This window comes from Phialemonium atrogriseum, assembly GCF_030411735.1.
Source record: "Phialemonium atrogriseum strain 8032-3 unplaced genomic scaffold QBC33scaffold_1, whole genome shotgun sequence".
NCBI lineage: Eukaryota > Fungi > Ascomycota > Sordariomycetes > Cephalothecales > Cephalothecaceae > Phialemonium > Phialemonium atrogriseum.
The window spans coordinates 914892-942203 of record NW_026848138.1 but is presented as its reverse complement, the minus strand read 5'-3'; the positions used below and the strand labels follow the sequence as shown (position 1 = coordinate 942203).

The 27312-nt window shown below is 54.9% G+C and overlaps 7 protein-coding genes across 7 annotated transcripts; 4 read left to right on the top strand and 3 right to left on the bottom strand.

Moving 5' to 3' along the window:
- Positions 1–1048: 1048 nt before the first annotated feature.
- QBC33DRAFT_607997 (putative exocyst complex component sec6 protein) lies at positions 1049–3897 on the top strand. The gene has a single exon (XM_060432347.1). It carries the CDS (start codon positions 1225–1227, stop codon positions 3478–3480), a length of 2256 nt encoding a protein of 751 aa, XP_060288632.1. The 5' UTR covers positions 1049–1224; the 3' UTR covers positions 3481–3897.
- On the top strand, positions 3898–5130 carry QBC33DRAFT_521190 (60S ribosomal protein l15). The gene is made up of 4 exons (XM_060426434.1): positions 3898–3974; positions 4065–4156; positions 4300–4456; positions 4537–5130. Exons 2-4 carry the CDS (start codon positions 4070–4072, stop codon positions 4902–4904), a joined length of 612 nt encoding a protein of 203 aa, XP_060288631.1. The 5' UTR covers positions 3898–3974; positions 4065–4069; the 3' UTR covers positions 4905–5130.
- Positions 5131–6368: 1238 nt separating this feature from the next.
- QBC33DRAFT_553868 (ARM repeat-containing protein) lies at positions 6369–11038 on the bottom strand (the record flags this gene model as incomplete). Its single annotated transcript, XM_060429448.1, has 6 exons — positions 6369–7645; positions 7727–8627; positions 9048–9255; positions 10093–10553; positions 10587–10751; positions 10847–11038. 6 exons carry the CDS (start codon positions 11036–11038, stop codon positions 6369–6371), a joined length of 3204 nt encoding a protein of 1067 aa, XP_060288630.1.
- A 2746-nt stretch (positions 11039–13784) lies between these two features.
- On the top strand, positions 13785–14274 carry QBC33DRAFT_521178 (uncharacterized protein). The gene has a single exon (XM_060426433.1). The coding sequence runs from the start codon at positions 13848–13850 to the stop codon at positions 14058–14060; it is 213 nt and encodes a 70-aa protein (XP_060288629.1). The 5' UTR covers positions 13785–13847; the 3' UTR covers positions 14061–14274.
- A 302-nt stretch (positions 14275–14576) lies between these two features.
- QBC33DRAFT_521175 (DNA-directed RNA polymerase III subunit RPC2) lies at positions 14577–18666 on the top strand. The gene is made up of 3 exons (XM_060426432.1): positions 14577–14801; positions 14878–14890; positions 14966–18666. Exons 1-3 carry the CDS (start codon positions 14675–14677, stop codon positions 18294–18296), a joined length of 3471 nt encoding a protein of 1156 aa, XP_060288628.1. The 5' UTR covers positions 14577–14674; the 3' UTR covers positions 18297–18666.
- On the bottom strand, positions 18307–20443 carry QBC33DRAFT_615027 (P-loop containing nucleoside triphosphate hydrolase protein). The gene is made up of 2 exons (XM_060432623.1): positions 18981–20443; positions 18307–18741 (listed from the first exon to the last, which is right to left on the bottom strand). The coding sequence occupies exons 1-2, from the start codon at positions 20347–20349 to the stop codon at positions 18641–18643; spliced, it is 1470 nt and encodes a 489-aa protein (XP_060288627.1). The 5' UTR covers positions 20350–20443; the 3' UTR covers positions 18307–18640.
- Positions 20444–21252: 809 nt separating this feature from the next.
- Positions 21253–24430, bottom strand: QBC33DRAFT_9014 (carnitine acetyl transferase). Its single transcript, XM_060433165.1, has 3 exons — positions 23640–24430; positions 21576–23585; positions 21253–21506 (listed from the first exon to the last, which is right to left on the bottom strand). The coding sequence occupies exons 1-3, from the start codon at positions 24058–24060 to the stop codon at positions 21358–21360; spliced, it is 2580 nt and encodes an 859-aa protein (XP_060288626.1). The 5' UTR covers positions 24061–24430; the 3' UTR covers positions 21253–21357.
- Positions 24431–27312: the final 2882 nt, after the last annotated feature.

Here is a 27312-nt window from a genome sequence, read left to right as displayed (position 1 = left end):
AGTCCAAGCCACAAGTCTCCTCTTCTTTGATGACGAGGTAGGAATAACGAGATTACCATAGCTATATGACTAATACTCGAGGATGTTCCTGATCGATTTTAACCCTTTGTCACTGGAGCAATGACGTCCCCAAAAGGATGGTTGTTGGCTGAATCGCACAAGCCATTGTGGTATGTGTCAGAAAGGGGCTGATGGCTTCCATTTCGTCTCTTTGATTTATAGTTTGCTTGGTTATAAGCTACAGCTCTCTAGAATCATTCCGACACTTTCGTGTGTTTCAGCATGACAGCTTTCTTTAAATCTATGGAGGTAAATGAAGGGCCTGGAGGCTAGCTACCATGCTTGAAATAGACGCATTTGGGCTTTTGATATTCGTGCCTACCTAGATGTATATACTCAAAGCCCGTCTTTAAGAGAGTTTCTCCAGGGGCATGCGCTATTTGCTCCGCGGGCAGGCGGTTAGTGCATCGCAGGGCAGTTGCTTTTGCTGTTCCCTATTTCTGTCGCTGTCTATTGCTATTGCCATTGCTGTCTATCGCTCTTGCTGTTGCTGTCTGTTACTATTGCTGTCACTCCTGTCACTCTTGCCGTTGCTGTCCATCGCTATTGTCGTTTCTAGAAATAATAATAGTGACAGCCAATAGTGACAGCAATTCAGCTGTTGCCAACTTGCCACCTGCCTGCAGAGCGAATGGCGCATGCCCGCAGAGAAATTCCCGTCTTTAAAGTAGGGAGCTGGTGTAAGTACACTTAGTAGTTGAAAAAGGTGTCTGCTCACTGGGAACGGCCACCATACTGGCCCTCTGAGCAATATGCTCTCTTTAGCTTTGTGTGCCCATGTTTTAAGAATCATTTCCATTGCAAGTCTGGGCTATGTGTCTTTTGCCCCTGAGTTTGCTGTTTTGGCCTTCATGTTGTTCCCCTGAATTGATCCAAGGAGGTTGCGGCTCAAGAGGGAACCCTGTAACCTTATCCCAATGCACGGACCATCATCCCGCTAATGCAAAATGGCTGCATCCCTGCAAGTGATGGAATCAACATCGAGCCTGTACCTCAGCATTTACCTTGCCCCTAGCACTTCTACCTATCGATACCCAGCATTGGCCCAAGTCAAAACGGAGCGTCTCTGGCATTCCGTACAGATATCGGAGCTGTCCCTACCATTTCCTGTGCCATGGTATAAATGGGCAAGCTGCCGCCGAGGCAAACAAACCAGCAATCACCATGGACGCGCCACCAGTCAATCTCTCGGAGCTCCTCCGCCATCCGGATGACCTCGACAAGATCACGGCGCTGAAGCAGGAATTCACGCGCAAGAAGGCTGCTGTGGACTTACAGCTACGGGCTGGCCTGCATGACCAGCTGGAGATGACACAGTCAGGCATGACTGGCCTGACAGACGGCCAGAAGACGGTCCAGCAGATCAAGGAGGAGATGATCAAGATCGACAAACTGTGCTCCGAGTCGCAGAACATGATCAAGGACTTTACAACGATAAATCTGGTATCGCAGGCTCATCGGAACTTCGGGGCTGTCGAGACCATGCGCAAGAATCTCGAGACCTTCAATGACCGACTGAACGTGGTCGAGGACATGCTGCGGCAGGATGATGCCGATGCGGAGAACATGCCCAACCTGCTGCCAATCCACTACGAGCTCACCCAGCTACGGAATATTCGAGACGATGCGATGGAACAAATACAGCGAGGGGATGATTTGAGTCTGCAGTCGACCTTGGAAGATTACTTCGAGAGGCTGGATGGGGCAATCGACTGGTTCGACGAACACGTGGGCTTGATAGCAATGAGCCTGGTCAACCTAGTGACATCCGATAATAATTCCCTGGTGGTGCGGTTCGCATTGGTCATTGAGTCTGAGGAGAAGAGTGACCAGCGGGTGCTTGCCCTGCAAGAGGCATTGAAGGACCATAAGGAAATCGCAACAAGATTTCAGAGCATTACGGACGGAGCCAAGGCAGTACGAGGCTATAAAGAGAAGTTCCTGCAGGCTATCAAGGCATTTGCAGATGCGCAGTTCACAGCCACTCGGGAAGAGTTCCTGGCAGATCCGTCAAGGCTTGAGAAGCTCTTGAAGTGGTACTTCAATGATCTCAATGCCGTTAGGGTCGGCATGGTCCCACTGATGCCCAAGAAGTGGAAGATCTATAAAACTTACACCAACACCTATCACGGCCTTATGCATGATTTCCTCGTGGGCCTCATCGATGACCCCGACAGCAGCTCCTCACACACCCTGGAGATCATCGGGTGGCCAGAGAAATACTACAGGAAGATGAACAAGCTGGGCTTCAAGCAGGATGAGCTCACCCCACACGTCATCGACAACCGGGAGACTGAACTTGTCAGAGACTTCCGCGCCCTCATAATCAAGTTCCTCGACGAGTGGATCGACCGGATATTTAAGCAGGAACAGAAAGACTTTGCCGATCGGAACGCCGAGGGCTCAAACTTGGACCAGGACGAGTACGGTTACTTCCGGACTAAGAACCTCGTGGATATGTGGAGGATGCTCCGGGAACAGATCGATGCGGCTGCAAACTCCCAGAGGGCCGATGTCGTGGAGGGTGTCATCGATGCCATGTTCCTGAGGCTCAGATCGCGGCAGCAGTCATGGCAGAAGATGCTGGAGGAAGAGGCGTCGAGATACGAGGCCGCCAATGCCGCCGAGCTTGAGGGTTTCCAGTCGTTGCAGGACTGGCTTGTCGCCACGGCAAACGATCAGATCGCCTGTATCGACGATAACGAGGAGGAAAACCGCTTCGCGTACCTCTCGGACTTCAAGCAGAAGTTCGAGCCCATTGTATCGCAGCAGTACATGGAGCGTGCGGAGACAGAGGTCACGGCGTTGCGTGACGGCTACGTGGATTTCAGTACTTGGTGTATGGCTAAGTTTGCACGGCTCGTATTTGTCGTCGACTTCAAGGCCGTGATGCCCGAGTTCTTCACTGCCAAATGGTACACCAACACCTCTATGAGCAGGATGATTGCGACTTTCGAGGAGTACGTGGCCGACTACCGGCAGGTGCTGCACCATTCGCTGGTGGACATCTTCATCGAGATCTTCGCCGAGGAACTGCTGGTCCGCTATCTCTCGTCGGTCCGGAACAAGGGAGCCAAGTTCCGGCGGACGGACCAGTACCAGGACAAGATATTTGACGACCTGTCCACCGCGTTCGACTTCTTCAGCAACGTGCCGAATCCAGACGTGGGGAACTCGATCAAGGAAACCTGGAGAGTGTCCGAGCCGTTCTTACAGCTCCTCTCGGCCGACAAAGAAGCCGTGCCGGACGCCTTCGAGTCGTTCAAGAGTGCCTACTGGGACCTGCAGATCAGCTGGGTTGAGGCTGTCCTAAGATCGAGGGATGACTTTGAGCGGAGCATGCTGAACGCCGTAAAGGCTCGTGCCGCGCAGATGAACGTGGTGAGGGGTCCGGAGACGATCATGAGCAAGGTTAAATAAATGCGCGTCTTTGTGAGGTAGATAGCCATGGAGTTTTAGGAGTTATGCGAGGGAGCTCGTTCCTCGGGGTTTGAAAGGGGCTAGTTTTCCCTATCCTTCTAGGCAGTTAACACGCTCTCGGCTACATTGCATGAAATGTGACAGTTTTTGGTCGAGGAAAGAGACGTAGTTGGATTATCTTGGCTAAAAATATCTTGCCAAACCTAGTCCCTCGACGAGCATCGGGGGCTTCTTCGGCTTGGTCTCTGATTTGGCTGAGAGAAGGCCTCTGGAAATTCCCCGAGAGAATCTAGGGGTCAGGACGCACGGGCCCCAAAAGTACCTGAAAACACCAATTCCGCTAGTCCGCTTCTAGCTTAGCGTCTCGTTTAGCATTAGGGCTCAATTCTTTCGAAAAGTCCACCAGGATCTTCAGCCTCGAAATTCGCAAGAACTTTATCTCCCACGACCATCTCACTACTAACCAGGGCAGGGTAAAAAACACGTCCAAGCCGGTTTGTCTCCTCCATTTCCTCTCCGACCCGTCGTCGAGTTCATTTCGATTACCTGCTCAGTTTACTGACCTCTATCTTGTCGCCATCTAGCCAAAATGGGTGCCCTCAAGTACGTCGAAGAGCTTCAGAAGAAGAAGCAGTCCGATGTTCTGCGATTCCTCCTCCGAGTCCGATGCTGGGAAGTATGTTGAAACCATTCAATCGATAAAACATGTGGACGGAGAGCAGGGCTGGTTCTTTGGGCCTCTGCGCCGGAAGAAACATGTCCTCTCACCGTGCCTTGCTATACACTCGTTGAACATTTGCTGAGAGTGCATCAATATAGCTCCGTCAATTGAATGTCATCCACCGTGCCTCCCGGCCTTCCCGCCCCGACAAGGCCCGCCGCCTGGGATACAAGGCCAAGCAGGGCTACGTTGTCTACCGCGTTAGAGTCCGCCGTGGTGGCCGCAAGAAGCCCGTCCCCAAGGGTGCCACTTATGGTACGGAATCCCTCTTTTTTGAATATCCGTCAGGCTACTCGCAACAACATATGCTAACCACCCCTCTCCTCGACAAACAGGCAAGCCCACCAACCACGGTGTCAACCAGCTGAAGTACCGCCGATCCCTCCGCGCCACCGCCGAGGAGCGTGTCGGCCGCCGGTGCTCCAACCTCCGCGTGCTCAACTCGTACTGGGTTAACCAGGACTCGACCTACAAGTACTACGAGGTTATCCTGGTCGACCCCCAGCACAAGGCCATCCGCCGCGACCCGCGCATCAACTGGATCGTCAACCCGGTGCATAAGCACCGCGAGGCCCGCGGCCTCACCGCCACCGGCAAGCGCTCCCGCGGCCTCAACAAGGGCCACCGCTACAACAAGACCCAGGCCGGCCGCAGAAAGACCTGGAAGCGCCACAACACCCTCTCGCTCTGGCGCTACCGGTAGACGCCGTAACAACGGTGGTGGTGGTGACCGGGGTTTGGTTCTTCTGGTGGTTCTGGGCTGGGGCTGCTTTGCGAAGGATGATGGACTGGGCTATGATAAGCTTTGCGATGGATTCCCCGCACACCTACTGCCCTTGGACGGACGGACGTTGGCATGGGAGTTTCGTGATAGCATAAAACAATCAAAATGCAAAATGCAAAATGGACAAGGAAGTCCGTTTCTACTACCTATCTGACCTTGACTGCCTCGCTTTGTGACATGCGATCGACCCTTGAGCAAGACATGCCTACCGGCTTGATATCTTTGCAAAAGGGAAACCCATAAGCCCTTGCTCGATTCCTCGCTGGCACATTGCCTTTCTGATGGGGAATCTGGTCTTATATTCCCTCATAAGGGACCAACGCATTGTTACGGTAAATCACAAGCATCACTTCATCAAACTAAGCAACGATTTTTGTAGAATTTTCTTAGAATTTTCGGCCCATCTAAATACAGGCGAGGGGGCAGGAAAAAGGCCCCATCGAGAAAGAAGTTCTGACTATGTGAGCCATTTGGGGGGAGAAGTTCCGCATCCATTTCATCCATAACGGAGCGCAAAAGGTCAGGCGCAAAGGCCCAGATCAGAAGAAGAAAAGACAGGGCTCTCAGTATGCCATGCCTTGCCTGCCTTCCCCCCCCCCCCCCCCCTTTCCTTCTCTAGCCCCTGGTGGCTATTGCGTGGTGGGGCGCGTAGAAAATAAGGGGGAAAATCGACCCACTCATATGAGAGAGATTGGGTTTTGCGAATCTCGGTTTGACGGGGGAGAACGAACATCTCTCCCCAAGCTTTCCGCAGAAATTCGCGGATGCCGGAATGCGTTTTTTTTTTTGGTGCTGAAAGGAAAAGAGAAAAAAAAGGAAAAATGCGGTGAGAAGGAAGCTGAGCGGAAAGAAGATCTATGCCATGCCATGCCATGCCATACCGATGTGGTCTGGGCGAAAGCCGAATGCACGAATAAAACGTGATGATGCTTTCATGTCCCCCCCTCCCCCATCTTGGTTGCCCATGATTTCCTAGGATGGCTGTTTCCAGGGGATGCAAGATGCCCTGAGAGAGAGAGAGATCTTCTTTTCTTCTTCCTTTTTTGTTTCCCGAGACTTATCGAGTCATATCGAGCGGATAGTGTACAACAAAGCAGTTTCCCAGACAGAGCCCGTCTCAGGGGGAAAGCTTGCTTATGCTCGATGGTCGTCGTCGTGGAATGAAAAGCCGTGTCGATCGTCGCAGGGATTATTAGGAAATAATGATCGTGACTATCGTGCAGGTCGTTTCCGTTTCGTGCCTAATGTAGCAGAAGAAGTAATGAAACCGCAAATTGACGAGTGCCGCCAGAGAGTCCAAAACTGGGTGTAGAAACCCATTTCGAGCCTCAGATCATGTCATACCGTTACAAGCATGGCGGCGTGAAGTTGCGAGGAAAAGACTCAGAGCCACTGCGACTCGCCGTTCTCGGTTTGGACACCAGGGCGAGGGAAAGTAGGCGGGTACTGATGGGCCCGCTGGGGCTGCGGAGGAGGCACCGTCAGGATGTTGCTAGCCGGATAGGCCGAGCCAGGGGCATGGTTGGCAACGCCATTCATGCCATTGGCGTAGCCACCTGGGGCCAGAATGGACGTGTTATTGGACATGGCACGGCTGTGGCCGGGGCGAATGGGGATCTGGCCCTGGGAGGCATCAGATGGAGTGACCTGGCCACTCGTACTGGCACCACTGCGAGAGTCGTAGGCCTGGACCTTGGCCTGAATCCGACGACCATAGGGAGTGGATCGAATGCCGGGTAGGCTGGGGCGAATAACCTCCACCAGGCGATGCTTCATGTAGTGAGTGGCATACTCTAGGGCGGTCTGGATGACGTAGTTGGCGAAAGAATCGCGCAACAGACGATCCATCTCGCCAGGCACAAGGAGCTCGTCGACAATCAAGTCCTTGGAAGGATCCTGAGCACAGCGGAGGCACTTCTCAACCACGTTGGAGCTGAACTTGTGACGAGACAGGGCACCGATGCGGCCACGGAAGGTGGAGACTAGAGGTTCGGTGAAGGCAGGCTCGTTGAGATCGATGATGTACTGGACCACGTAGTTTCCGAAAGGATCCTGGACGAGGGCAACGGCGTTCTCCGTAATCTTCTGGATGAGCCAGATTTTCTGGTCGCCAGAGGCATGGTCGATGCAGCGCTGCAGGACACAGCAGCCATGACGATGGGTGCCAACATCCACGCAGTTGGTGCCAACAGCGTCGAAGATGAACTGGGCATCAGCAGGGCTCAGCTTGTTGAGGCACTTCTGGATGACGTGATTGCCGTTGAGATCCTGGATCAGCTCTACAACGCGGAAGCGAAGGGCATCGACGATGATCTCAATCTGGGTCGGAGAAGAGACAAACTCAATCATCTTCTGCAAGGCCCGAGTGCCATGCTGGTTCAAAGCAACCCGGACCATATCCTGGGCAGCGTTCTGGATGAGGACAGTGCGCTCCTCATCGTTGCAATACTCCAGCAGCTTCTGGCACAAGTAGTTGCCAAAAGGGTCGGTCATGAGCTCGACCACATGCTGGTTGGTCTCCAGCCAGATCATGTGGATCTGATCGGGAAGGCGGTTCTCCAGCTGCTTCTGGAGGTACCGGCAGCCATGCTGGTCCTTGCAGAGCTGGTAGATGGTGCCACCGACCGATTCGAGCGGCAAGTTTACGTACCGGCTCATGGCTAAGTCAAACCCGTTAGCAAACCTTGATTAAGAGTGGAGAAAAGAAAGACAAAGGGGTTCTTGGATGGCCATGTCCTTACCTTCATTGTCCATCTGACGACGATTCTGGATGACCCGGGCCTGACTGTCCTGGTGGACACGAGGAGCTTGGTTGTAGAGGGGGTTGTAGCCAGTGTAGTTCTGGGGAGGGTACATGGTTGCCGGGCTGTTGCCACCATTGACCGAGAGACCCTGCATGGCCATAGCAAGCATTGGCATGCCATAGTTGGGACCATTGCCATTGGCACCATTGTAGTTTCCTCCATTGTAGTACTGGAAGGGAACAGACGCAGCGTGCGAGGCCACAGCAGGAACAGATGGCGCACTGGATTGGGCATGAGTCGATGGGGGGCCAAATGGAGCAGCATTCGCGTGCAAGGCTGAACCAATGGAGGGATAGTTTGAGGTGTCACGTGAAGCTGCCATGGTGTTGTCATTGGACAGCTCCCGGCTATGGCGGTTGGGCACTGCACCAGCAGGAATGCGGCCGAGGCTGGCATTGTGATTGTGGAAGTGCTGCTGGGCATGATTGTTGGCATTGGCAGTGAGGGCCGATGTACCATTGCTGTTCTTAACGGTAGGGATATCATTGGCCGAGAAAGACTGCTGCAGCTTGGGCGGGGTGGCCATGATATGGCTGCCAGAGGGTGACACCATGGAGGCCGTGGTGTCAGACGCGTTTGACGCGTTTTCCGGGAAGTACTTCATGTCCAATGAGTGCCTGATTGTTGAGGAGCGACTGCCAATGGTAGAGACCTCGCTGGACTGACCAGAGCTAACAGAGCTAGGCCCGTTAAGCTGGGTCGAGGTAGGAGTGGAGAGGCTCTGCCGAGGTCGATGACGGTTAATGTTGGTGTTCCAGCCGTTGGTAGAAGGCTGCTGCTCAGTGGTGTTTGGGGTTTGGGACTGAGCAAGGTCCAGGGCAGCAGAGGACGCAGACAACTTTAACGGAAAACGTTAACACAAAAGTGGCAGAGGAAGGGGGAAGTCGTCTCGTTGGGGTGCACAAGACGACGAGATGTGAGGGAGGATGTGTTGTAGTTTGAAGTAGTGGAGGAGGGGAGCACGTCTGGATCTGCAAAATAGACAAGAGAAATCGGAACCGGGAGAAGAAAGGTACCACAGGGTCGGGGAAAAGGACAAGGGAGAGAAAAAAAAGGAGCGGAAAGAAAGATACAAGGACATTCGAATACAAAGGTACCTGCCGGCGAAGTGCAGAAATTTCAGGGGAGTCGAGCAAAGCAGGCAGGAAGAATTCTGATAAGGTTGTGAAAAGTATGTGAAGCAAACACCAGTCTGCACACACAGCATACGACCAAAGAAGGGACGACAAAGCAAGGGAAACAAGGGAAACAAGCTCACCATAGTGGGAAAGCCCTCTCGTCGAACCAAGGTAGGGAAGTTGTCCATGTTGCTAGCCTGGTGGAAGTTCTTGTTCTCGGCAGTATTGTTGGAGTCCTCGTCCCCAAACAGGAAACCGGTGGTGTTGTTGCCGTCAAGGCCGTTGTCGATGTTTAGTTCAGCCATGTAGCTCCGGGATCGAGTGACTGGCATAGAGTAGCGGTTCAAGCTGGAGTCATCCACCGTCAGTGACAAGGCCGGCTTTCTCAAACTAGTGGTTGTAATACGTTGGCAAAGTGTAGGTTTGAAACTCGGAGATCAATGATATCGGGATATCAAGATGGCCAGGCTTGCAAGAATTTTGTAGGCAGATAAGTGTGAGATGAAGAGGGATAGAGAGGGAGATGTGAAGTCAGGTTCTAGGTGTGGATCTTCTCTCAATACTGGGAGAGAGAGTACGAAGACGAACAAAGATGGAAAGGCCAGTGCGAGGGCAGGTTCGGAATTAGATACTTCTCTCCATCCGTCGAAATATATTCGAAGTATGGAGAAGAAGAGGAGGGAGGGCGGAGAGGACGATTTGAGGTCAAGTCCTAAGTTGGGATGCTTCTCTCCGTGGTATGAAATGGAATTTTGGGGTGCTGAGACGAAATCATGAGGTGATGTGGAGGATAATGTGTAGAACCCCAGGTGGAAAGGTAAAGAATTTAACCCTCGGGAGTGAAGTGGTAGGTCTGCAAAAGAACAATGGCTATTGTGCAGAGAGGGTAGGGTGTGTTAATGAAGGTTGAAGGACTTGGCCGCAGAGTGATGAATCGGCCAAGTCAATGAATGGCTGAATGAACTACAGACAGCAAGAATACGGGCTAAACCTCTAAAGGAGAGCAAGATAAGGGGATTGTGAGAGGATGGATCTCAACTTGGAACCAGTGAATCGACTAGAGACATCTGGACCATCAGAAGGCGCCTTCCAGTTCAGTTATCCACTTGGGAAGTAGGTATCGACCTCACTCGCAAGAGTAGTCATGGGTTGAGACTGCATCTAACGTGGAAAACAAAAACTTACGCGTTCGTCGATCTATGACTTGTGGGGTCCTGGCGGACAGCTTCCTCCTTTTCGTCCTCGTCACTGTTTCTCCGCGATCCTGGAACGGAGCGGGACGGCAGTTGGTCGTCGAAAGCAAATCGAGACTGCATGATACCGGCTGGGGGAGAGGCAAGCTGCGAGCCGGACCTTCCTGGGCGGTTGTACAGGCCCGGTGGAGACGTCAGGCTCGAGGTTGAGTAGCGGTTCGGGCGTGAGAACATGGTAGGGAATCCGGACGAGGTCTCTCGATACTCGGGAGGGGTGGTGGGTTCCGACTGATGTCCGGCCAGACCGTTTCCACCAAAACGGCCAAGGTCTTCCTGCATCTGCGCAAGCTCCCGCTCTTCCTGACGCTGCTGGGCGTCTAATTTATGCATCTCGGCCTCGAACCGCCTCTTCTGCTCACGAAGCCTCTCATATTCCAGCCTCTTCTTCTCTAGCTGCACCGGCAGTTAGCATTCGCCCGCAACAACAATCGCCAGAGCCCAGGCTGGGAACATCCAGAGAGAATATCCCGAGATTGGGGGGTTGAAGCTGAGGCTCAACGAGTGCTGAGCATCGGCAGCTGCACCCTGGGGCTCGACATCCGCATCCGAGTGGGGGGAGAGGCCGCATACCAATTGAACCTTGTGCAGGGCCTATACCGAGGTCAGAGTTAGCCAAAACTCCCATGGTCGACAGATATCCAAATAACAGGGCCAACGAAGTTGCTACCCCGACCGGGCAGACATACCGTTGTTCCGGGGAACTCTTGGGGTTCAGGGGCGCGCTGAGTTGTGATGGCAGACAGTGTTGGTACACGGCTGGAGTCGGTGGTGAACCGGCGTGGCAGCATAGGGCCATTTCGGGGAGGCGAGACAAAGGCCGACGAGTTCAGCTGCGAGTCGCCTCGAGGGCTTTGTTGGGATCGGAAGAAATCGTCCATCGTCATTTAGAACAACACTTTTCGTACAGGAAACGGATTGACCGCCAACTTCGGGTCCTCTATACGTCTGCAAGGTCCGGACTTTGTGTCAGAGAGCTTCCACTCAAACAGCTTCACCGAAAAAGGGGGGGTATAATTGGGATTGACGACGTTGGACAGCTGCCCGGGGCGGGGTTTGTGTGGCATGGGCGCACAGGGCTGGGACCAGAGATTGTGTGCGTGCTCTCGTCTTCCCACCAGCCACAAACTGTGGGCACAGGACGCCATTCGCAGCGCGGACCAGCGAGAGGGGGGTGTTTGCGAAGAGGGTACCTAGAAAGGCAGGCACAGAGACACACACAGACACACACAGTTGGACTGACCTTGAATACAAATATGTTGGCACACGATGCGCCCTGGGAACCAGGAGCAGCAGCAGAGCGAGAAGGAAAGCAGTGCAAGGAAAAGAACGCGAGTGGGAACGAAGAGAATGGCAATGGGCCTCATTTGGGTGGAGGTTGGATGGGTTTTGGAGTGAGAAACCCCTGGCGGGATATCGGTGGGCTGGACCGCAACAATGCAACAAGTGCTGGCCAGTGAGGAGGCCCGGCTCCACGAAGGTGGCCTGCGCTAAACGCTGCTGGGGCGGCTTGCTCGACAACCCAGAACTGCCTACCTTGCGTTGGATTGATCCAATAACCTAATGCGGCGGCACCCAGCCAGGGATGCCCGAGTGAGAGCACGGGTCTTTTTGACAATCGCCAACCCATTCGCAACCCATCAGGCTGGAGGAGGTGGCTTTGGAAACTATCTGCCAGCTTCCGTCAGGGAATGCACGGTACGATATGCTCTTGTCTGATTCTTTTCCGACGGACTTGAACCTTAAAAGGCATGGGACCTGGATTGTGGCCCGGAAGTTTGGGCGGTCGTCTACATCGCTTCGAAGGTACCTCTTCTGTACAGGCGACCCCCCGCCATCGGGAGGGTCCAAAGACGCTCGCCCTGCAGAAAGCGGCGGTGAAGCAACGCCGATACGCGGCCAGTGGGCACATCGTCCAAGAGAAACCAACCACCCTCTCCCCTCCCCAATCGATCAATCAAGTCGTCGAATTCTGAGCTTTGGGATTCCCGTACCTGGGGCCCAGACCCCACCCCCCCTGTGCGTGCAGCGTTCCCATCTCTCCTTGCAGTCGATCCCGTCCAAAAAAAAAAAAAAAAAAAGGTCCGATGAATTGGCAGTCCCAAGGCAAGGTCGTTCTATGTGTACTCCCGGTGCTAACTACGGTAATACATGGTGCGGACTGCAGGCGCGCATGCCAGGCAGTGCCGTTGGCAGCGGCAAAGACAAGGACGGCGTGAAACATTGCAGATACCCATGGTTTCAAGGAAAGGCGAGAGGTATCTCGTCTCTCCCCCACACGCCGAGAGTCACACCTGTGTAGGCTGTCCGACCTTCTCAGACATGGCGTTTCAAAGCGCAATTGGCTGAACTTTGAATAAGCCTTGGGGGCCCCATGTTTCCCAGCCCCCATAATCCAGACTCCAGGGCAATGAATGAGCATGAAGTAGAAAACCCGGGCGAAGACAATGGTGGACTTTCCAGCAACTCCCCCAAGTCCACAAGCGCCGGAATGGGGCGGCGGAAAGGCTGTGTGCGCATTTACCCGGCCATGGGTTTCCTAAAAGACGGAGGAACCATGACGATGGGAAGCCGAATATCAAACATGGGGAGCTCTGTTTCCGCCGTCGTGCTCACTTCTCAGCCAACGACCTGTTTACACGGCCGTACACCTGCCAGGATCGGTAGATCAGGCAACCAACGGGGGCTTCGGCAGTGGTCTTCTGACCGGCAAGGCTTCGAAAGCGGACGATCACTACTTCCAAGAACGCGCAATCTGAACCTCGCACTTGTCCATTGTATCGTATGTACATAACATTGAAAAAAGGGGGCGGGAAAAGTTCGAGAAGACAGAACAGCAGAGACTTTCCTCGTTGGCTTTCCCCTCCTTAGCGCGCCTGCTCTCCACCTTGATCCACTGATCAAGTCTGCACAGTTTAAAACAGCCTCATATCAGATGAAGCATGGTCTTCCAGGTGAGCATCCCTCAAGACGGCAATAATATTAAGGTGGCGAACTGCATGCACTCTTTTTTGGCCTGCAGATCGCCTTGAGAAGAGACGAATGACTTGTCACCTTGAAGAGGGGTTTCCTCGACCACTCACCTAACTCAGCCTCTTCGGTCCTCACAGTGGCACTGCGGCTTCGTCTACTGAGTATCAAACGAAAAGTCGGTGAGAGGGATCTAGTTGTGAGGGGCGTTTTCACAAGCTAGACTAACAAGTTTTTAGTTCATATTGAATATTGATAGCCTCCCTCCTCCCTCCTCACTCCTCCTCCTCCAATACAACCTCCATCCGTAATTCGTTCGCCTTGGACATGGTCGTGAATTACCCGTAGCCCAACGAAATATGTAGACTAATCAAATCAAAGTCACATGAATTACCCCCAAGACGCATGCCAAACGCGTGCAAAATACTGTAGACAATATTCTTGCCCTCACCTCGAAAGTCGTTGAGCCAATGCCTGGTTCCTGTATGCGTAGAGAAGGGCAATTATGGAGAGAGAGCGAGCCTTCCCGTTTCATGAAACAACTAAAGGACCTCCCCAGGGTGGGGGCGGGGTTACAATGCTTGGATTGGAGGTATTTATAAAGTGGATGGCTTGGCCAAGGTTCTCAGCAGCTATATTTCCTAAATTGGTGCTGGCTGCCAGCGAAGCAAGCCACCCGGATGCAGGCGACGCAGCCGCTCATTTTTCTGCTGCGCGGGGATGTGGGAGAAAAGTGCGGCAACAACCTACCTACTCTCCAATATCATAGGAGTAGCCTTACCAGGTGCAGTACATACAGCACAACAGGGATGCAGCCCGCGACCAACTCAGATTGACTCAATACCCCTTGCCATCACTTACATCAGAACCCTGTCATTAGTTGCCCCGTTGGAAAGTGCGAATACTACACGTACACTTACATACGTTGTATAGGACAGTCATCCGCACGCATGTACTATGTAAATAAAGACCCTGCAGTTGAGCGGGGAGCACTAGCAAAGACTTGGCAAAGCCCTTACTACACTATACGGATGGGTATATTTATATTTATCGCGAGGTCGTCTACGAGTATGCGGGCAGGGGCTCCAGGCTGCCAATTTCTTTTTTGACAGGTGGAGCATGGAGAACACCACCGAACGCGAGAGCGCTCTAGCAATAGTAATAGTAATAACAAAGTCAATCCTCCTTTATTATGGCAATAGCAGCAGCAATTGCAATAGCGATGGCGCCAGTGACAGTGACAGTGACAGCAATTGCGACAGGGATACTGATACAGTGACTGCTGTTTAGCAATAGCAAACAAACAAACATCATGGACAGCCTATCCTGCTCCAAAACAGCAAATGCCCCTGCCCGCGCAGACCTACTAGTGTACAAGGCTACGGCTTTTTAGCCACAATCAGCCTCGTCCCCCACCATTGACTGCATCGCGACTGCTGCTAGCAACGCCACGTCTTATCGCATTCCTTATCGCTTGACTCTCGCGGGGCGCAAACAAAATTTCGGACGCATCTGATTCTTAAGAAGAGCATGCAAACCGCGCCAGGATGCCGCTGATCGACGATGGATTCGAGGCCCTGCTGGAGCCGTTCTACAACGGCAAGAAGCTCACAGATCCCATCTCCACCAAGGAGGACAAATATCAGCTTTTGCCAGCCTTCCTTAAAGTCAAAGGTGAGGGAAACCAACGAGTCCCCGCACCAATCTCGTATGATTCGCAGCAAGCACTGACACTGTTCTTCTTCTATAGGTTTGGTGAAACAGTGAGTACATACATATCCCGCCAATAAGCTGTTGCCACCCTGGACCCTCCAATATGACTGACATTTGGGGCGCAGGCATATCGACTCGTACAACTTCTTCGTCGACACCGAGATCAAGGAGATTGTAAAGACAAACAGGACCGTGAGAAGCGAGGTCGAGAGCAGCTTCTGGCTCGAATTTACCGATATCCGTGTTGGCACCCCGAATCGCCAGGACTACAGCGACTTCAAAGCTCGCAACGATGTCACCCCCATGGAGTGTCGGCTCCGTGACATGACCTATTCGGCCCCGTTAATCGTCGATATCGTCTATACTCGGGACAGGAAGAAGGTCGTGCGCAAGGATATCGTGCTTGGCCGGATCCCAGTCATGCTGAAGAGCTCGAAATGCAGTCTGCGGCGTGCCAACAATGCCCAGATGGAAATTATGAACGAGTGCCCTCTCGACCCGGGCGGCTACTTCATCATCAACGGGACGGAGAAGGTCATTCTCATCCAGGAGCAGCTGAGCAAGAATCGAGTCATTGTGGAGGCTGACAAGAAGAACAACGAAGTCACCGCCTCGGTCACAAGTTCCACCCATGAGAGGAAGTCGAAGACGTACGTCACCCTCAAGAAGGACCGCATCACTCTACAACACAACGTTCTGGTGGAGGGCATCCCGATTGTCATCGTCCTCAAGGCCTTTGGAGGCTTGTCGGACTACGAGATCATCGAACTTGTGGCAGGACGTGACGGGCGATACCAGGACGATTTCATCGTCAACTTCGACGAAGCCGCCAAGGTCGGAGTCTATACCCAGCAGCAGGCACTCGAGTACATTGGCGCCCGAGTCAAGATGGGTTCGAAGGGAAAGTTCCAGTTCGGCGGGGCGCCTCGCCGAAACAATGTCGAGGAAGGTCTCGACGCTCTCGCCAACCTCATCATCGCCCACGTGCCCATTGAGGGTCTGGACTTCTACCCCAAGGCTGTCTACATTGCCATGATGGTCCGCCGAGTTCTGATGGCGGCTCACGACCCGAAACTCGTCGACGACCGCGACTTTGTTGGAAACAAGCGACTAGAACTGGCCGGCCAGCTCTTGTCACTTCTCTTCGAGGACCTGTTCAAGAGTTTCGTTGGGCTGGTCAGGATGAACATAGACAAGATCTTCAAGAAGCCAAATCGGACTTCCCCCTTTGACCCGGTTGGGACAATTAATGGCTGTGGGCTACATATCACGCAGGGGCTGAACAGGGCAATCCAAACAGGAAACTGGAGTGTCAAGCGATTTCACATGAATCGGGCGGGCGTCACTCACGTGCTGAGCCGGCTGAGTTATATCAGTGCTCTTGGTATGATGACGCGGATTAACAGTCAGTTCGAGAAAACGAGGAAGGTCAGCGGGCCGCGAGCCCTCCAGCCATCGCAATGGGGCATGCTGTGTCCTTCGGATACCCCCGAAGGAGAAGCCTGCGGTCTGGTGAAGAACTTGGCCTTGATGACCCACATCACCACACACGTCGACGAGGAGCCCGTGAAGAAATGGATCTTCAGTGTCGATACGGGCGTGGAGCCGCTTCGAAACTTCTCGGGGACAGAGATGCACAGGGACGGTACTTTCATGATCCACATCAACGGCACGCCGTTCGCCTTGACTCGATACCCGAAACGGTTCGCCGCCAAGTTCCGGACGATGCGGCGCCGAGGCTGGATATCTCCATTCGTGAGCATTAACCTCAACACCCACTTCTCGGCTGTCCATGTCGCGACGGACGAGGGGCGGATTTGCCGACCCTATATCATCGTGAAAAACGGAGCGCCGAAGCTCAAGCCGGAGCATTTGCGTCTGCTCCAGCAGGGCAAGGCAACCTTTGATGATTTCCTGACACACGGCATTGTCGAGTATCTCGATGTCAACGAGGAAAACGATGCGCTAATCGCCCTCTACGAGACCGACGTTACACAAACCTCAACTCACATGGAAATCGAACCCTTCACCATTCTCGGGGCCGTAGCCGGGCTGATTCCTTTCCCGCACCACAACCAGTCCCCGCGTAATACCTACCAGTGTGCCATGGGTAAACAAGCAATTGGTGCTATCGCATACAACCAGTTCAACCGAATCGACACGCTCCTATACACCCTAGTTTACCCCCAGCGCCCCATGGTTATCACCAAAACCATCCAGCTTATACATTATGACAAGCTCCCCGCAGGACAGAACGCGACTGTCGTGGTCATGTCGTTTTCTGGCTACGATATCGAAGATGCTCTCGTCCTGAACAAGGCGTCCTGTGACAGGGGTTTCGGTCGCTGCCAAGTCTTCCGCAAGTACACAGCCGAACTACAGACGTACGCAAACGGGCGTCGGGACATCGTTGGAGGCCCGTCGATTGACCCCCAAACGGGGAAAAGGATAGCCAAGCACGAGATCCTGGATGAGGATGGACTCGCCGTCGTCGGCTACAAGGTCCATTCCGGAGAGGCGATGATCAAGAAGGAGACGCCCATCGACTCGGGCTCGACCGGCATCGGCTCAGACCGGGGCCCTGACGAGTACCGCGACGCGTCCGTCTCCTACCGCATTCCCGACCCCGCGTATATCGACAAGGTCATGATCTCCGCCACGGAACGGGACCACAGGATCGTCAAGGTGCAGACTAGGCAGACACGCCGGCCGGAACTCGGCGACAAGTTCTCGTCCCGCCACGGCCAAAAGGGTGTGGTCGGGATCATCGTAGACCACGAGGACATGCCCTTCTCCGACACGGGCCTGGTACCGGACATCATCATGAACCCACACGGTTTCCCCTCCCGTATGACCGTCGGGAAGCTCTTGGAGTGTCTCACCGGCAAGGCAAGCATCGTCCACGGCCGCAAGGGCTACGGCTTCGGCGACGCGTTCCGCTCGCACCCGCTCGAGGAGATGAGCAAGGTGCTTGTAGACCACGGTTTCTCGTGGGAGGGCAAGGACTACTTCACGTCGGGCATCACGGGCGAGCCGCTCGAGGCCTACATCTTCAACGGGCCCATCTTCTACCAGCGGCTCAAGCACATGGTACAGGACAAGATGCACTCGCGGTCGCGCGGCCCGCGTGCCGTGCTCACGCGCCAGCCGACCGAGGGTCGGTCGCGCGACGGCGGCCTGCGCCTCGGCGAGATGGAGCGCGACTGCCTCATCGCCTACGGCGCCTCCCAGCTCCTGCTTGAGCGCCTCATGATCAGCTCCGATGCCGTCACCCTCGACATCTGCCAGCGCTGCGGCCTGTTCGGCTACAAGGGCTTCTGCCAGACCTGCAAGAGCACCCGCGAGGTCACACAGATGACCATGCCGTACGCCGCAAAGCTGCTCGTCCAGGAGCTCATCAGCATGAACGTTGGCGTGCGCCTGCAGCTGGAGGACGAATTCCCCCACCCCAGGTAGCTTGGCTGTGGTGTGGTCCGGGAGGTTTCCGTGGCTGTTTCTTGTTGCTGCTGCTGTTGTTGTACTCTAGCTACCGTGCATTGGGAGCGTTGGCGCATTTTCGACTGGTAGACGATATAGAGGGTGGAGCAAAACAAAACGAAGGAAAGGAGAAAAGTGGGTGCCAATAGTATTTGGTTCCCGCGTTATCATAACGACTTGATTCACTTGCTGGCACTTCTGTTGTAATTGCCCAGGTAAAGCGATGGTGATCACGCATCATATCTGCAGACCACATGTAGACTCATCCTCTCTAATCCATATCTAACCGCGTGTCTTCATGCCACGTATTCATGTCAATCCAACTACCTGGACGCATTCTCAAAACGCGTCTCCACAAATCTCACGAACAGCCCGCACCTCGAGGGAGGCAGACAGAGAACCAACTTGATTTTGCCTCGTAGACCTAACAGACCTCTCAACCCAGCCATCCCCTCAACCTAAGACTCCTCCCCCCCGCCCCCCCAACTTCTTCTTCGGCCTCCTCCCCCTCCTCCCCCTCCTCCTCCCCCTTCCCCACCCCCGTCAACCCCCCCGCCGTAACCTCAAACTCCACAGCCCCCTCAACCCCCGGCCCAGTCCCCCCAACATGCGGCGCAAAAACAACCTTCATCCACCGCCGCCAGCTTCTCAACACCGGCACACCCCCTTCCCCTTCCCCTTCCTCCCCGACCCGGTACCGCGCCCGCCGCCCGCCGCCGTACGCAGGGCGCTTGACCAGCGCCACCCGCGCCGCGACCTGCGTGCTCCAGACGAGGCCCAGCGAGGGCGTCTTGAGCTGCTGCTGCGCCCCGTCGTCGTCGTCGTCGACGACCCCGGGCGGGTCGTCGCCCCAGCCCGAGAACCAGCGCTGCTGGTGGTCCAGGAGGAGGACGGGGGGGGCGGCCGGAGGCTGCTGGTTGTGGTGGTTGTGGTGGTGGTCGGGCATGCTCGACCGCGGGAAACCCGGCTCGGCCAGGGAGGAGGATGACGGTATCTGCAGCGGCTCAGCGGCGGCGCGGCTGCGGGACGCGAGGGGGCTGCTGTTGCTGTTGCTATCCTGGGTGGCGGCGGCCATGGCGGTGGTCCAGGGGGCAGGCGGGGCGGGGCTCCTGACCGCGCCGAAGCGGTCGGCGACCTGGTTGGACACTACGACGGCGAGGTTGTGACGGCGGGCCAGGTCGCGCAGCAGGGAGCCCAGGCGGACGAGGTCGGCGGAGCGGGCGGCCATGTTAGAGCCCCCCCCTCGGCCGCCGCCGCGCTCGAACTCGGCGCGGTAGTTGGCCGCCACGCTGTCGAGGACAACGAGCCCGACGTTGCGCCGCTCCACCTCGACGGGTACCTGGAAGCTGAGGATGTGGTCCTGGCTCTCGAGGTCCGGCGTCGAGGCGCTGATGATGTTGTCCAGCGACGGCGGAGGTCCCGTCTGGCCAGAGGAGGAGGCGGCCGAGGAGGCCGCCTGCAGGGCGGGGTTGTTCGCCAGGATCTGGGCCAGGCGGCGGGTCGACAGCGGGGCCTCGGTGCTGATGTACAGGGCCTGCCGGCCGAGGCCGCGGGGCGGCGGGAGCTGCACGGCGAGGAGCAGCGAGAGCAGGAGCTGCGTCTTGCCGGCGCCCGACTCGCCCGTCACCTCGGTGACGTAGCCGGCGGGGACGCCGCCGCCGAGGGCGCGGTCCAGCGCCGGGTCGAGCGTGCTGATTGTCTGCCACTGCGCCGCGAGGGACGCGTGCGTGTGTCTCAGCTGGTAGGCCGGGCCGGCTGCAGGCCTTGGGTCGTCCCGGACATGCTTGTTTTGCCGGGGAGTTGGATCCTGCGCGTCGTTCGGTGCGACGCCAAGGTCGCGGTGGAGGGCGTCCAGGACTGCATTGCACAGCCGCTTGACGTCGAGGAGGGGCAACTGGGTGCGTTTGCCTATGTCGGTGACATCGAGGGTGAGAAGATCGCTCGTGGTCAACTGATGCCTCTCCAATGCGGGCACGAGGCTAGCATATTGGCCAATCGGGAAGTGCGGCAGGACGCATAGAAGATCTGTCATGGAGATACATCTGCGAGCCTGTCGGGGGAGTTGCTGCGCGTTGGAAAGGTCGTTGATAAAAGCGTGTCGCGAGGTAGTGGGGTGACGTGTGGGTGTGTCGCGTATAGCGATCAGGAACCTACATAACAATATTGCCAAATTTCTTTCGATTTAGTTGCATAACACCGATATAAAAGCATATATGCACTAGTTCACCAACGTCCCTGGTCACCCTATCGAGTAAAGAAAAATATGATTGCGGGCTCTCGATGTAATTCTCTTCCATTACTTATTGCGATTCCCTGGAACTGTAACACGACCACTTGTCTAGATGCCCTGTCATACTAATTATGTACAGTAGTCCTCGAACCTGACCAACCTCGAACGGACGGCAGGTGGGCAACGGCTGGGATGGAGCTGCCGTAAGAGGTATTGTTTCCCCGTCTAAAGTTCGGATTCCCTTTGATCAAGTGAATCAATCCCAGAGCCCTGGGACTCATCTTGATTCGACAGGCTTTCTCTGGTTTTCCTTAGTTCTTGCCTTATCCGTGCCATATCCACCTAGTCGATGCCATTGCCCTTGAGTATTTGTTGTAATGAGGGTGGCCTGGGTCAGAGACCAGTGGTCTCTAAACCTCTTCAGCCCCTAGTTTCTTCCGAGGCTACAAACCAGTTTATGTCTGGCTGTTGTAGACACATATGGGACTCGGAAAGGGGAAGACACTCTGAGTACGGGATGCAAAGAGACGAGAAACGAGCCATCGCTTATAGAGATTCATATATACCTACTAAAAAGCATTCTGGTATAACAAGACTGTAACATGCTCAGCGAAGGACCTCCCATAAGTATTTCCAACCCGCTTCCTGGTATATCGACGACCTAAACACTTGCTTCCATTCTTCCCACCTTTCCCAGTTATCCCGCGCCACATATGGACACCCCCATCACAAAGAACAGATCCCCCCCACCGCTAACTACACGGCGATTTCCTGCTGCCTCCCCTGATCGGCTCTAGACTAGAGGCACGATCAGTAATCGATCAGCCGCAGCTTCTTGCCGACCTCGCGCCTCCGCGCCTGGACGGCAGCCCGCTCCGACGGCTTGGTCTCGCCGATGTCGAGGGCCCCGCCTCGAGCCTTCAGCGCCTGGAGTAGCATGCCGGCATCGAAGAATCCATCTATCACAGGCTCGGTCAGTAACTTGTACATATTGCGGGAACAAGGGCCATTGGGGGTAGTGAACTTACAACCACCCAGCTCGTCATCATCACTGGTCACGACGCTCCCCTCAGTGGGCGACGCGCTGTCCGTGATTGATTTCTGCGACTTGAGCGTCTCGGGGGCCTGGATGGGACGGCCCCTCCACTTGGGCTTGTGGTGGACCGCCTTGGGACGGAGCTCGTCAATCTCGCGGGCGCGGGTCTGCTTGGCGGACATGGACTTCCTGGACGTGATCCTCAGGATGCGGCGGATCTCCAGCAGATAGCTCTCCAGGGTGTCCACGAAGCGCCGCGTCTGCCGGTGCTTGCTCGACACGCAGATGGAGATGCGGTCGTCCTTGATGATGTACCCGATGCCGAAGCCGTCGCCCGACACGGGCCCGAAGCCGAACTGCCTCAGGCACGGGTTGCCGCAGTTAGACGTCGAGATGATGGTCGTGTTGATCTTGTCCCAGCCCGGGTCCGCAAAGATCATGGGCAGCTGGTGGTGGCTCCCGTTCCGGGACGACGACGCGCTCTCCCCGCGCGGCCGGGTCGAGGTTGGCCCGTTCTCGCAATCGGCAACCAGGACCGAGTCCTTTCCGGGGCTGCCGATGACCGACCCGCCGCGCTCCGAGTTGCCGTCCGACGGACTCCAATATCCGTTGCTCCCTATGCTGCTCGCCCCCTCGTCGTCCACCAGCCTCTGCCACAGACAGAAGAGCGCGTACAGATGGCGGTCGCAGCCTCGGGCCTTGGCACAATCCTTGGTCGTGTTGACGTGCCGCTGGCATGCCTTGCGCAGGGCGTCGACCTTCTGCTCGGCGGGATGGTCGGCCCAGAAGGTCTGCACGAAATTCAGGGATTCGTCGCTGACCGTCCGGATGGCCTCGGTCCGCCCGTGCAGGTACATCTTGGTCATGGCCGGCTCGTACGTGCACTCGATCCGGCCGTACAGCCCGTAGTAGGCGGCCTGGAACGCCATCTGCACGAATGCGTCGGGAGAGAAACCCATCGACGTCATGAAGTTCTTACCATAGGCGCCGAAATCGAGACACTCGAACTCGTTCTGCTCGATCAGGTCGGCCAACCTGGTCTCGGCAAAGCGGACCGCGATGGTGAGCTCCGGGGTTATATCCCATTCAAGCTTGTGCGGCATCGTATAGACTTCCCCGAAGCTCTCGGGGTCCCTCTTCGAAGGATCCGGGCTTGTAGATGCCCACAGAGTCGGCGCCTGTCCGTTGATTGTGCGCGCAAATCGAAGGATGGTATCGGTGTAGACATCGCTAGCAAATCGGAGAACGGTATGGCCATCCACGCCGGTGTGTTCGAAGTTGATGCCGGCACTTCCGTTCTTGCACACAATAATCTGAAGCTTGTCGTACCAGCGGTTGGTACAGGTGCCAATCTGGACTCCCTTCTCGATCTCGCTCGTCCCGCACAGCATGTTCTGACAGAGGTCTCCCACGTTGGCCGGCTCCGCGTAATCCAGGCACAGGACAAAGAGAGCTGAATCGACAATATTCAGGCAGTCGGCATTGTTGGACCCCTCTTCCCTGGTCAGGACATCTCTCAGCCCAGACCAAACCTTCCGGTTCTCCGTGCTCAATACACCGAGGGCGCCCTTGGCGGCCTCCTGGATCGGGGTCTGGGTTGCATCGTCGATAATGGTCTGCAGGTTGATGGCGATGTCCTTCTCTGACATGATCAGATCGGAGTCGTCGTCCAATACGTCGAACCAGTAGAACTGCCCGTGGCACATGACGATTATGTGCTTGGACTCGGGATCCTGTTCAATCTGGCACCCGGACTCGGTGGGCACCCTGGCAGTACCAAAGAGCCTAGCGTATTGGTACATGTCGAGCGGGATGCCCTTAACCATGTCAGGAGGCAGCTCCTCCTTGCGCACAGCCCTCACAAACTCCAGTGAAGATACCACGAGTGATGCCGCCCGGGTGATCTGATTGCCCCTGGCGGGAGTCGGATCATCTTCAAGCAGGAAGAACGGGTTCAGGTTCAAGACAACGGGATTGTCAAAGTTCAAGTACGAGTCATACCCTTCTGAGGTCAGTATAGTGGCGTATGGGCGGGGGGCAGAGAAGGATAACTAACAAAACTGCTCAATGTAGCTTGTCCTCCCCTCAGCGTACCTCCTCAACTTCTCCTGTAGCTCATTACCATCGTGCTTGAGGAACTCCTGAACTGCATGCTTGGTCTCTGCATGCTCTCGCGGAGATTGCAGGGGCTTCAGGGCAGTAAGGTACTTCTGGCATGATTCGGCGAGCTCGGGGATAGGGAGCTTCGGAAGCTTGTCCTGGTAGGCAAAGGTAACGCCACCCTTGGGCTTCTCGTCATGCACAGACATGGCGTGAAAGTGGCCGTTTGGTTTGTGGGTGGAGATGGCGGGGGACCTGGCTCTATTGGGAAGCTCTGGAATAGACCGGGGGACCTCTCGTGCTGGAACTGGTGGTTGTACTGCTAGGGTCTCGCCGAGAGACCTTGGCATAGTAAAGATACGGACTTGGGTAGGCATGTTTCAGTTAGCAGGCAGCCCGCGCAGCCTTATGCATAAAGAGGCGAGACGTTGGTGCTGATGTTCAGCCCGCGCAGAGCTGTGCGGTAGAAGTAGTGGCAATCTTGAAGGCAGTAGGCCGGCATCCCACTGGAGTGCTTAGAGTGCCTCTTGAGGAAAGGGAGAAGGGGGGTCATGGAACAGGGAGAGGAGAGCCAAGACGACTCCGGGATCCGGAGCGACACTCTTAGATATATAGGAAGGGAGGTGACGGTAGGACCAGGGGGATAGCGACAGAGAGAGAGAGAGAGAGGGTAGACCACCAACCACAAACCCACAGGACCGGATGGAAGGTCTCGGGGCAGTTCGGCTGCCAGGTGGGTACTAGACTACCTGTTGGTTTGAATTTCCGGACGAGGAAAGGTAGGTCTAAGGCAGGCTCAAGAGGGGAGCATGGGGTGATTGGACGTGGCCGTGTGGGTGGGTTTGAAACTCCTCCGTAGGACCGAGTGAACAATATGGGTGCATTTTTGAACAATCTGCCGAGACCTGTCGACGAATCCTGGATTAAGAAATCAGGAGAGATGTATTGTACATACCCAAAGCAAAAAGCGAGAAGCAATACGACACGACCCCCGTTCGGCCCGAGCTGATATATGATAGCTTTAAAGTCGGCCTTTGAGGTTCAAGCAGGCAGATGTATTCGAGATGGAAGCGGCAAGAAAGTTGACGAGAGCGCGCGTGCTGAGAGCACTGGTACGCCGGCTTTGAACAGAGGCGTTTATCACATCAGCTCAATCGGGGCCATCAGGTTGCGTTAGCTAAGTGTCATGCTCACTCTCTTCTATGTACGCTGTCTCTCAATCGCTTCCTTCCCGTGGCTGACTAGTCGCTCGACGGGCTCCGTGGCAAGAAACTAAGGCGACGAGAGCAACTGGGCGGGCGGAAATGACGTTGGAGGTAAAAAGCCACTCGGGCAGGCGGCCCCACAAGACCCTGGGTGGGGAGGCTTGAAGTTCCAGGCTCCCCCCAGCTGGGCCCACTCCCACTTGCTTCAAAAAGTCGAGCCTGGGGTGGTCTTCGGACCAGTGGATGCGGTTGGGCGCGGGGACGAGGCACGCGATTCCTACACATACAATGCGAGTGACCAGCTGTATCCACTTGGCCCAAACGCGTTGTGACAGTGAACAATATGATAAGCTGGGAACTGGGAATCTATTTCCTGACCACAGATGACAGGATGCAAGTCAGCCTGTAATCAAATGCGTGCTAGGTGCCCTTTGGTAATGTCCCCAGAGGAAGGGGATCACGAGTTTCGTGGGCGTTTCCGTCTACTCTTTTTTTAGTCTCGACTAGGCTCCCTATCTACCGCAGTTCTCGAACTTCCATGCCGTGGCTGCGTTGCCGCTCCGCAGGACGCCTGAGTGGATGCTAGCTACTGCGTACCTAACTTAACCTAGTAAGCAAAACACGGGAACGTCCACCAGGCGTTATCCAGCCAGTATTCCATAAGTATACTAGCTGCTTAAAATAGTGGTAAGTCTACATGGAGGACCCTGCTGATAACACAAGAAGTTGCAACTGAGGTACCTAGCCGGCGGAACGGAAATCGAAGCTCGAACTTGCATGGAAGTCTTCGACACCACACATAGCATGACAAGCCCACTAGTAGAATCGAGGTCCTTAGCCTCAACACCTGGATGGGATCTTCATCCTACTATCATCGACTGTCCTTCATTTCTTGGGTCCGTTCTGTTTGCTAAATTTACGCAAGACCAAGGCAGAGAGAGACCAGCAAGGCAATGAGAAAGTGGGGCGAGGACCCTGGTGGCACGGGGTGGCTGCCCGACACCATAAGTGACAGCTGATAAGACCCGTCCCCAGGGCTCGGCCCAAGGGACGAGTGACGTCTTGCATGTGACGATGACGGCTTAGCGCGCTTCTTCGGAGACCAAGCCGGCGGGCTCGAAACTCTAAATAATTCAAAGCTTATTTTATCAGTCGGGGGCGTTTGGAAGACCAATATGTGCCTACTTGGATCTGATATACTCAGGTTGTTGTGCACCTTCTGCGGTTCACACTAGCCTTCTCTCCATCTAGCATCTCAAGTATATCTCAGGCAGCGAGTGTTGCTCTTGACGTTGCCTTGAGGACAAAGGTAGTGTTGCTGGCTGACACTGACATAAAAACAGCTGTTTAGGCCCAACTCAAGAGAACCTACCATTTTTGTGGCTTCTTTGTAAGCCTGCGAGATGCCGCATTTGACGTCGTCTCGGTCCTCCATATAGTTGAAGTTACTGGTACTGTCCAGAATAATTGACATCGGACCATCTCCGGGTTCCTGTATATTAGGTGCAGCGACAACCTGATATACTGTACCATACCTTAAAACGGGCTATGTGCGTTCCCGTATAGAGTAGCAGCAAGTGCTTGTAAAAACGGGCGGAAGTAGGGGGAGTCTGCTGATCAAGGACTAAGCGGCCGAATGGGACGATATGCGGACGCATGGGGGTGCGCACGAGCTCGTTTCGCCGCATGTAAAGAGAGAAATCAGAGGGAGTATGGGTACATATCTAAAGTTCATTTTATATAGGAAAATCGTGTGAGCTGGATGAAAATCTGGGTCTCCGTTGCGGCTTCTTTACTGCTTAGACGCTGCTCTACAGGCAGAATGTGTGTAGTTGTTTGTTTACCTCCCTGGGGAGTGGTTTCTTTTTGTGTATGGCTGGTCTGTCTATGGCTCTGTCTGATTACCACTCGTCAATTCTACGGTTCATTCCGTTGTGTTCTTGTCTTCGTCACCTCCCCCCTCAGATTTCTTTCACCTTCCCTCCCATGAATAGCCCCGACCCTCGGCATGCATACCAAGGGTTGATAAACAAATTAACAGAGCTGGTACAATACAAGGAGTTGGTGTACTGGGTTTGGACTCGATGCTGACCGACTCACCTACGACAGCCACCTCTGGGTGACGTCTGAAGGCAGGCGTTCGAAACCCCCCAGCTCCTTGTTTTTTTTTCCCCTTCTTTTTCCCCCAACATATTGTCCTCGTAAATCATCTTATCCATATCCTCTAGCCATTTCCATGCCAATACAATGTTTGCTGGACCATATGATCCTCCAATACTGCTTAATATACCTGATGTCGTGATTTGGGGGGGGGGGGGGGGGGGGCTCTTATACACGAAATTTAGCTGGTTAAAACCTGGCGGTGCCAGACAAAGGGTTACACCAAATGTCCCGTGGCGCCAAAAAACGTGAAAAAAATGAACA

What these genes read in the sequence shown, in the direction of transcription:
- QBC33DRAFT_607997 (XM_060432347.1), top strand. Translation starts at nt 1,225, where the DNA reads ATGGACGCGCCACCAGTCAATCTCTCGGAGCTCCTCCGCCATCCGGAT.
- QBC33DRAFT_521190 (XM_060426434.1), top strand. Translation starts at nt 4,070, where the DNA reads ATGGGTGCCCTCAAGTACGTCGAAGAGCTTCAGAAGAAGAAGCAGTCC. An exon ending in TCCGAGTCCGATGCTGGGAA is followed by an intron (nt 4,157 to 4,299) that starts GTATGTTGAAAC and finishes GCATCAATATAG; the next exon opens with CTCCGTCAATTGAATGTCAT. An exon ending in CCCCAAGGGTGCCACTTATG is followed by an intron (nt 4,457 to 4,536) that starts GTACGGAATCCC and finishes CTCGACAAACAG; the next exon opens with GCAAGCCCACCAACCACGGT.
- QBC33DRAFT_521178 (XM_060426433.1), top strand. Translation starts at nt 13,848, where the DNA reads ATGTGGGAGAAAAGTGCGGCAACAACCTACCTACTCTCCAATATCATA.
- QBC33DRAFT_521175 (XM_060426432.1), top strand. Translation starts at nt 14,675, where the DNA reads ATGCCGCTGATCGACGATGGATTCGAGGCCCTGCTGGAGCCGTTCTAC.
- QBC33DRAFT_615027 (XM_060432623.1), bottom strand. Translation starts at nt 20,349, where the DNA reads ATGACAGATCTTCTATGCGTCCTGCCGCACTTCCCGATTGGCCAATAT. An exon ending in GGAAGGGGAAGGGGAAGGGG is followed by an intron (nt 18,742 to 18,980) that starts GTGTGCCGGTGT and finishes GAGGTCTGTTAG; the next exon opens with GTCTACGAGGCAAAATCAAG.
- QBC33DRAFT_9014 (XM_060433165.1), bottom strand. Translation starts at nt 24,060, where the DNA reads ATGCCTACCCAAGTCCGTATCTTTACTATGCCAAGGTCTCTCGGCGAG. An exon ending in AAGCTACATTGAGCAGTTTT is followed by an intron (nt 23,586 to 23,639) that starts GTTAGTTATCCT and finishes TGACCTCAGAAG; the next exon opens with GGTATGACTCGTACTTGAAC. An exon ending in TGATGACGAGCTGGGTGGTT is followed by an intron (nt 21,507 to 21,575) that starts GTAAGTTCACTA and finishes AGCCTGTGATAG; the next exon opens with ATGGATTCTTCGATGCCGGC.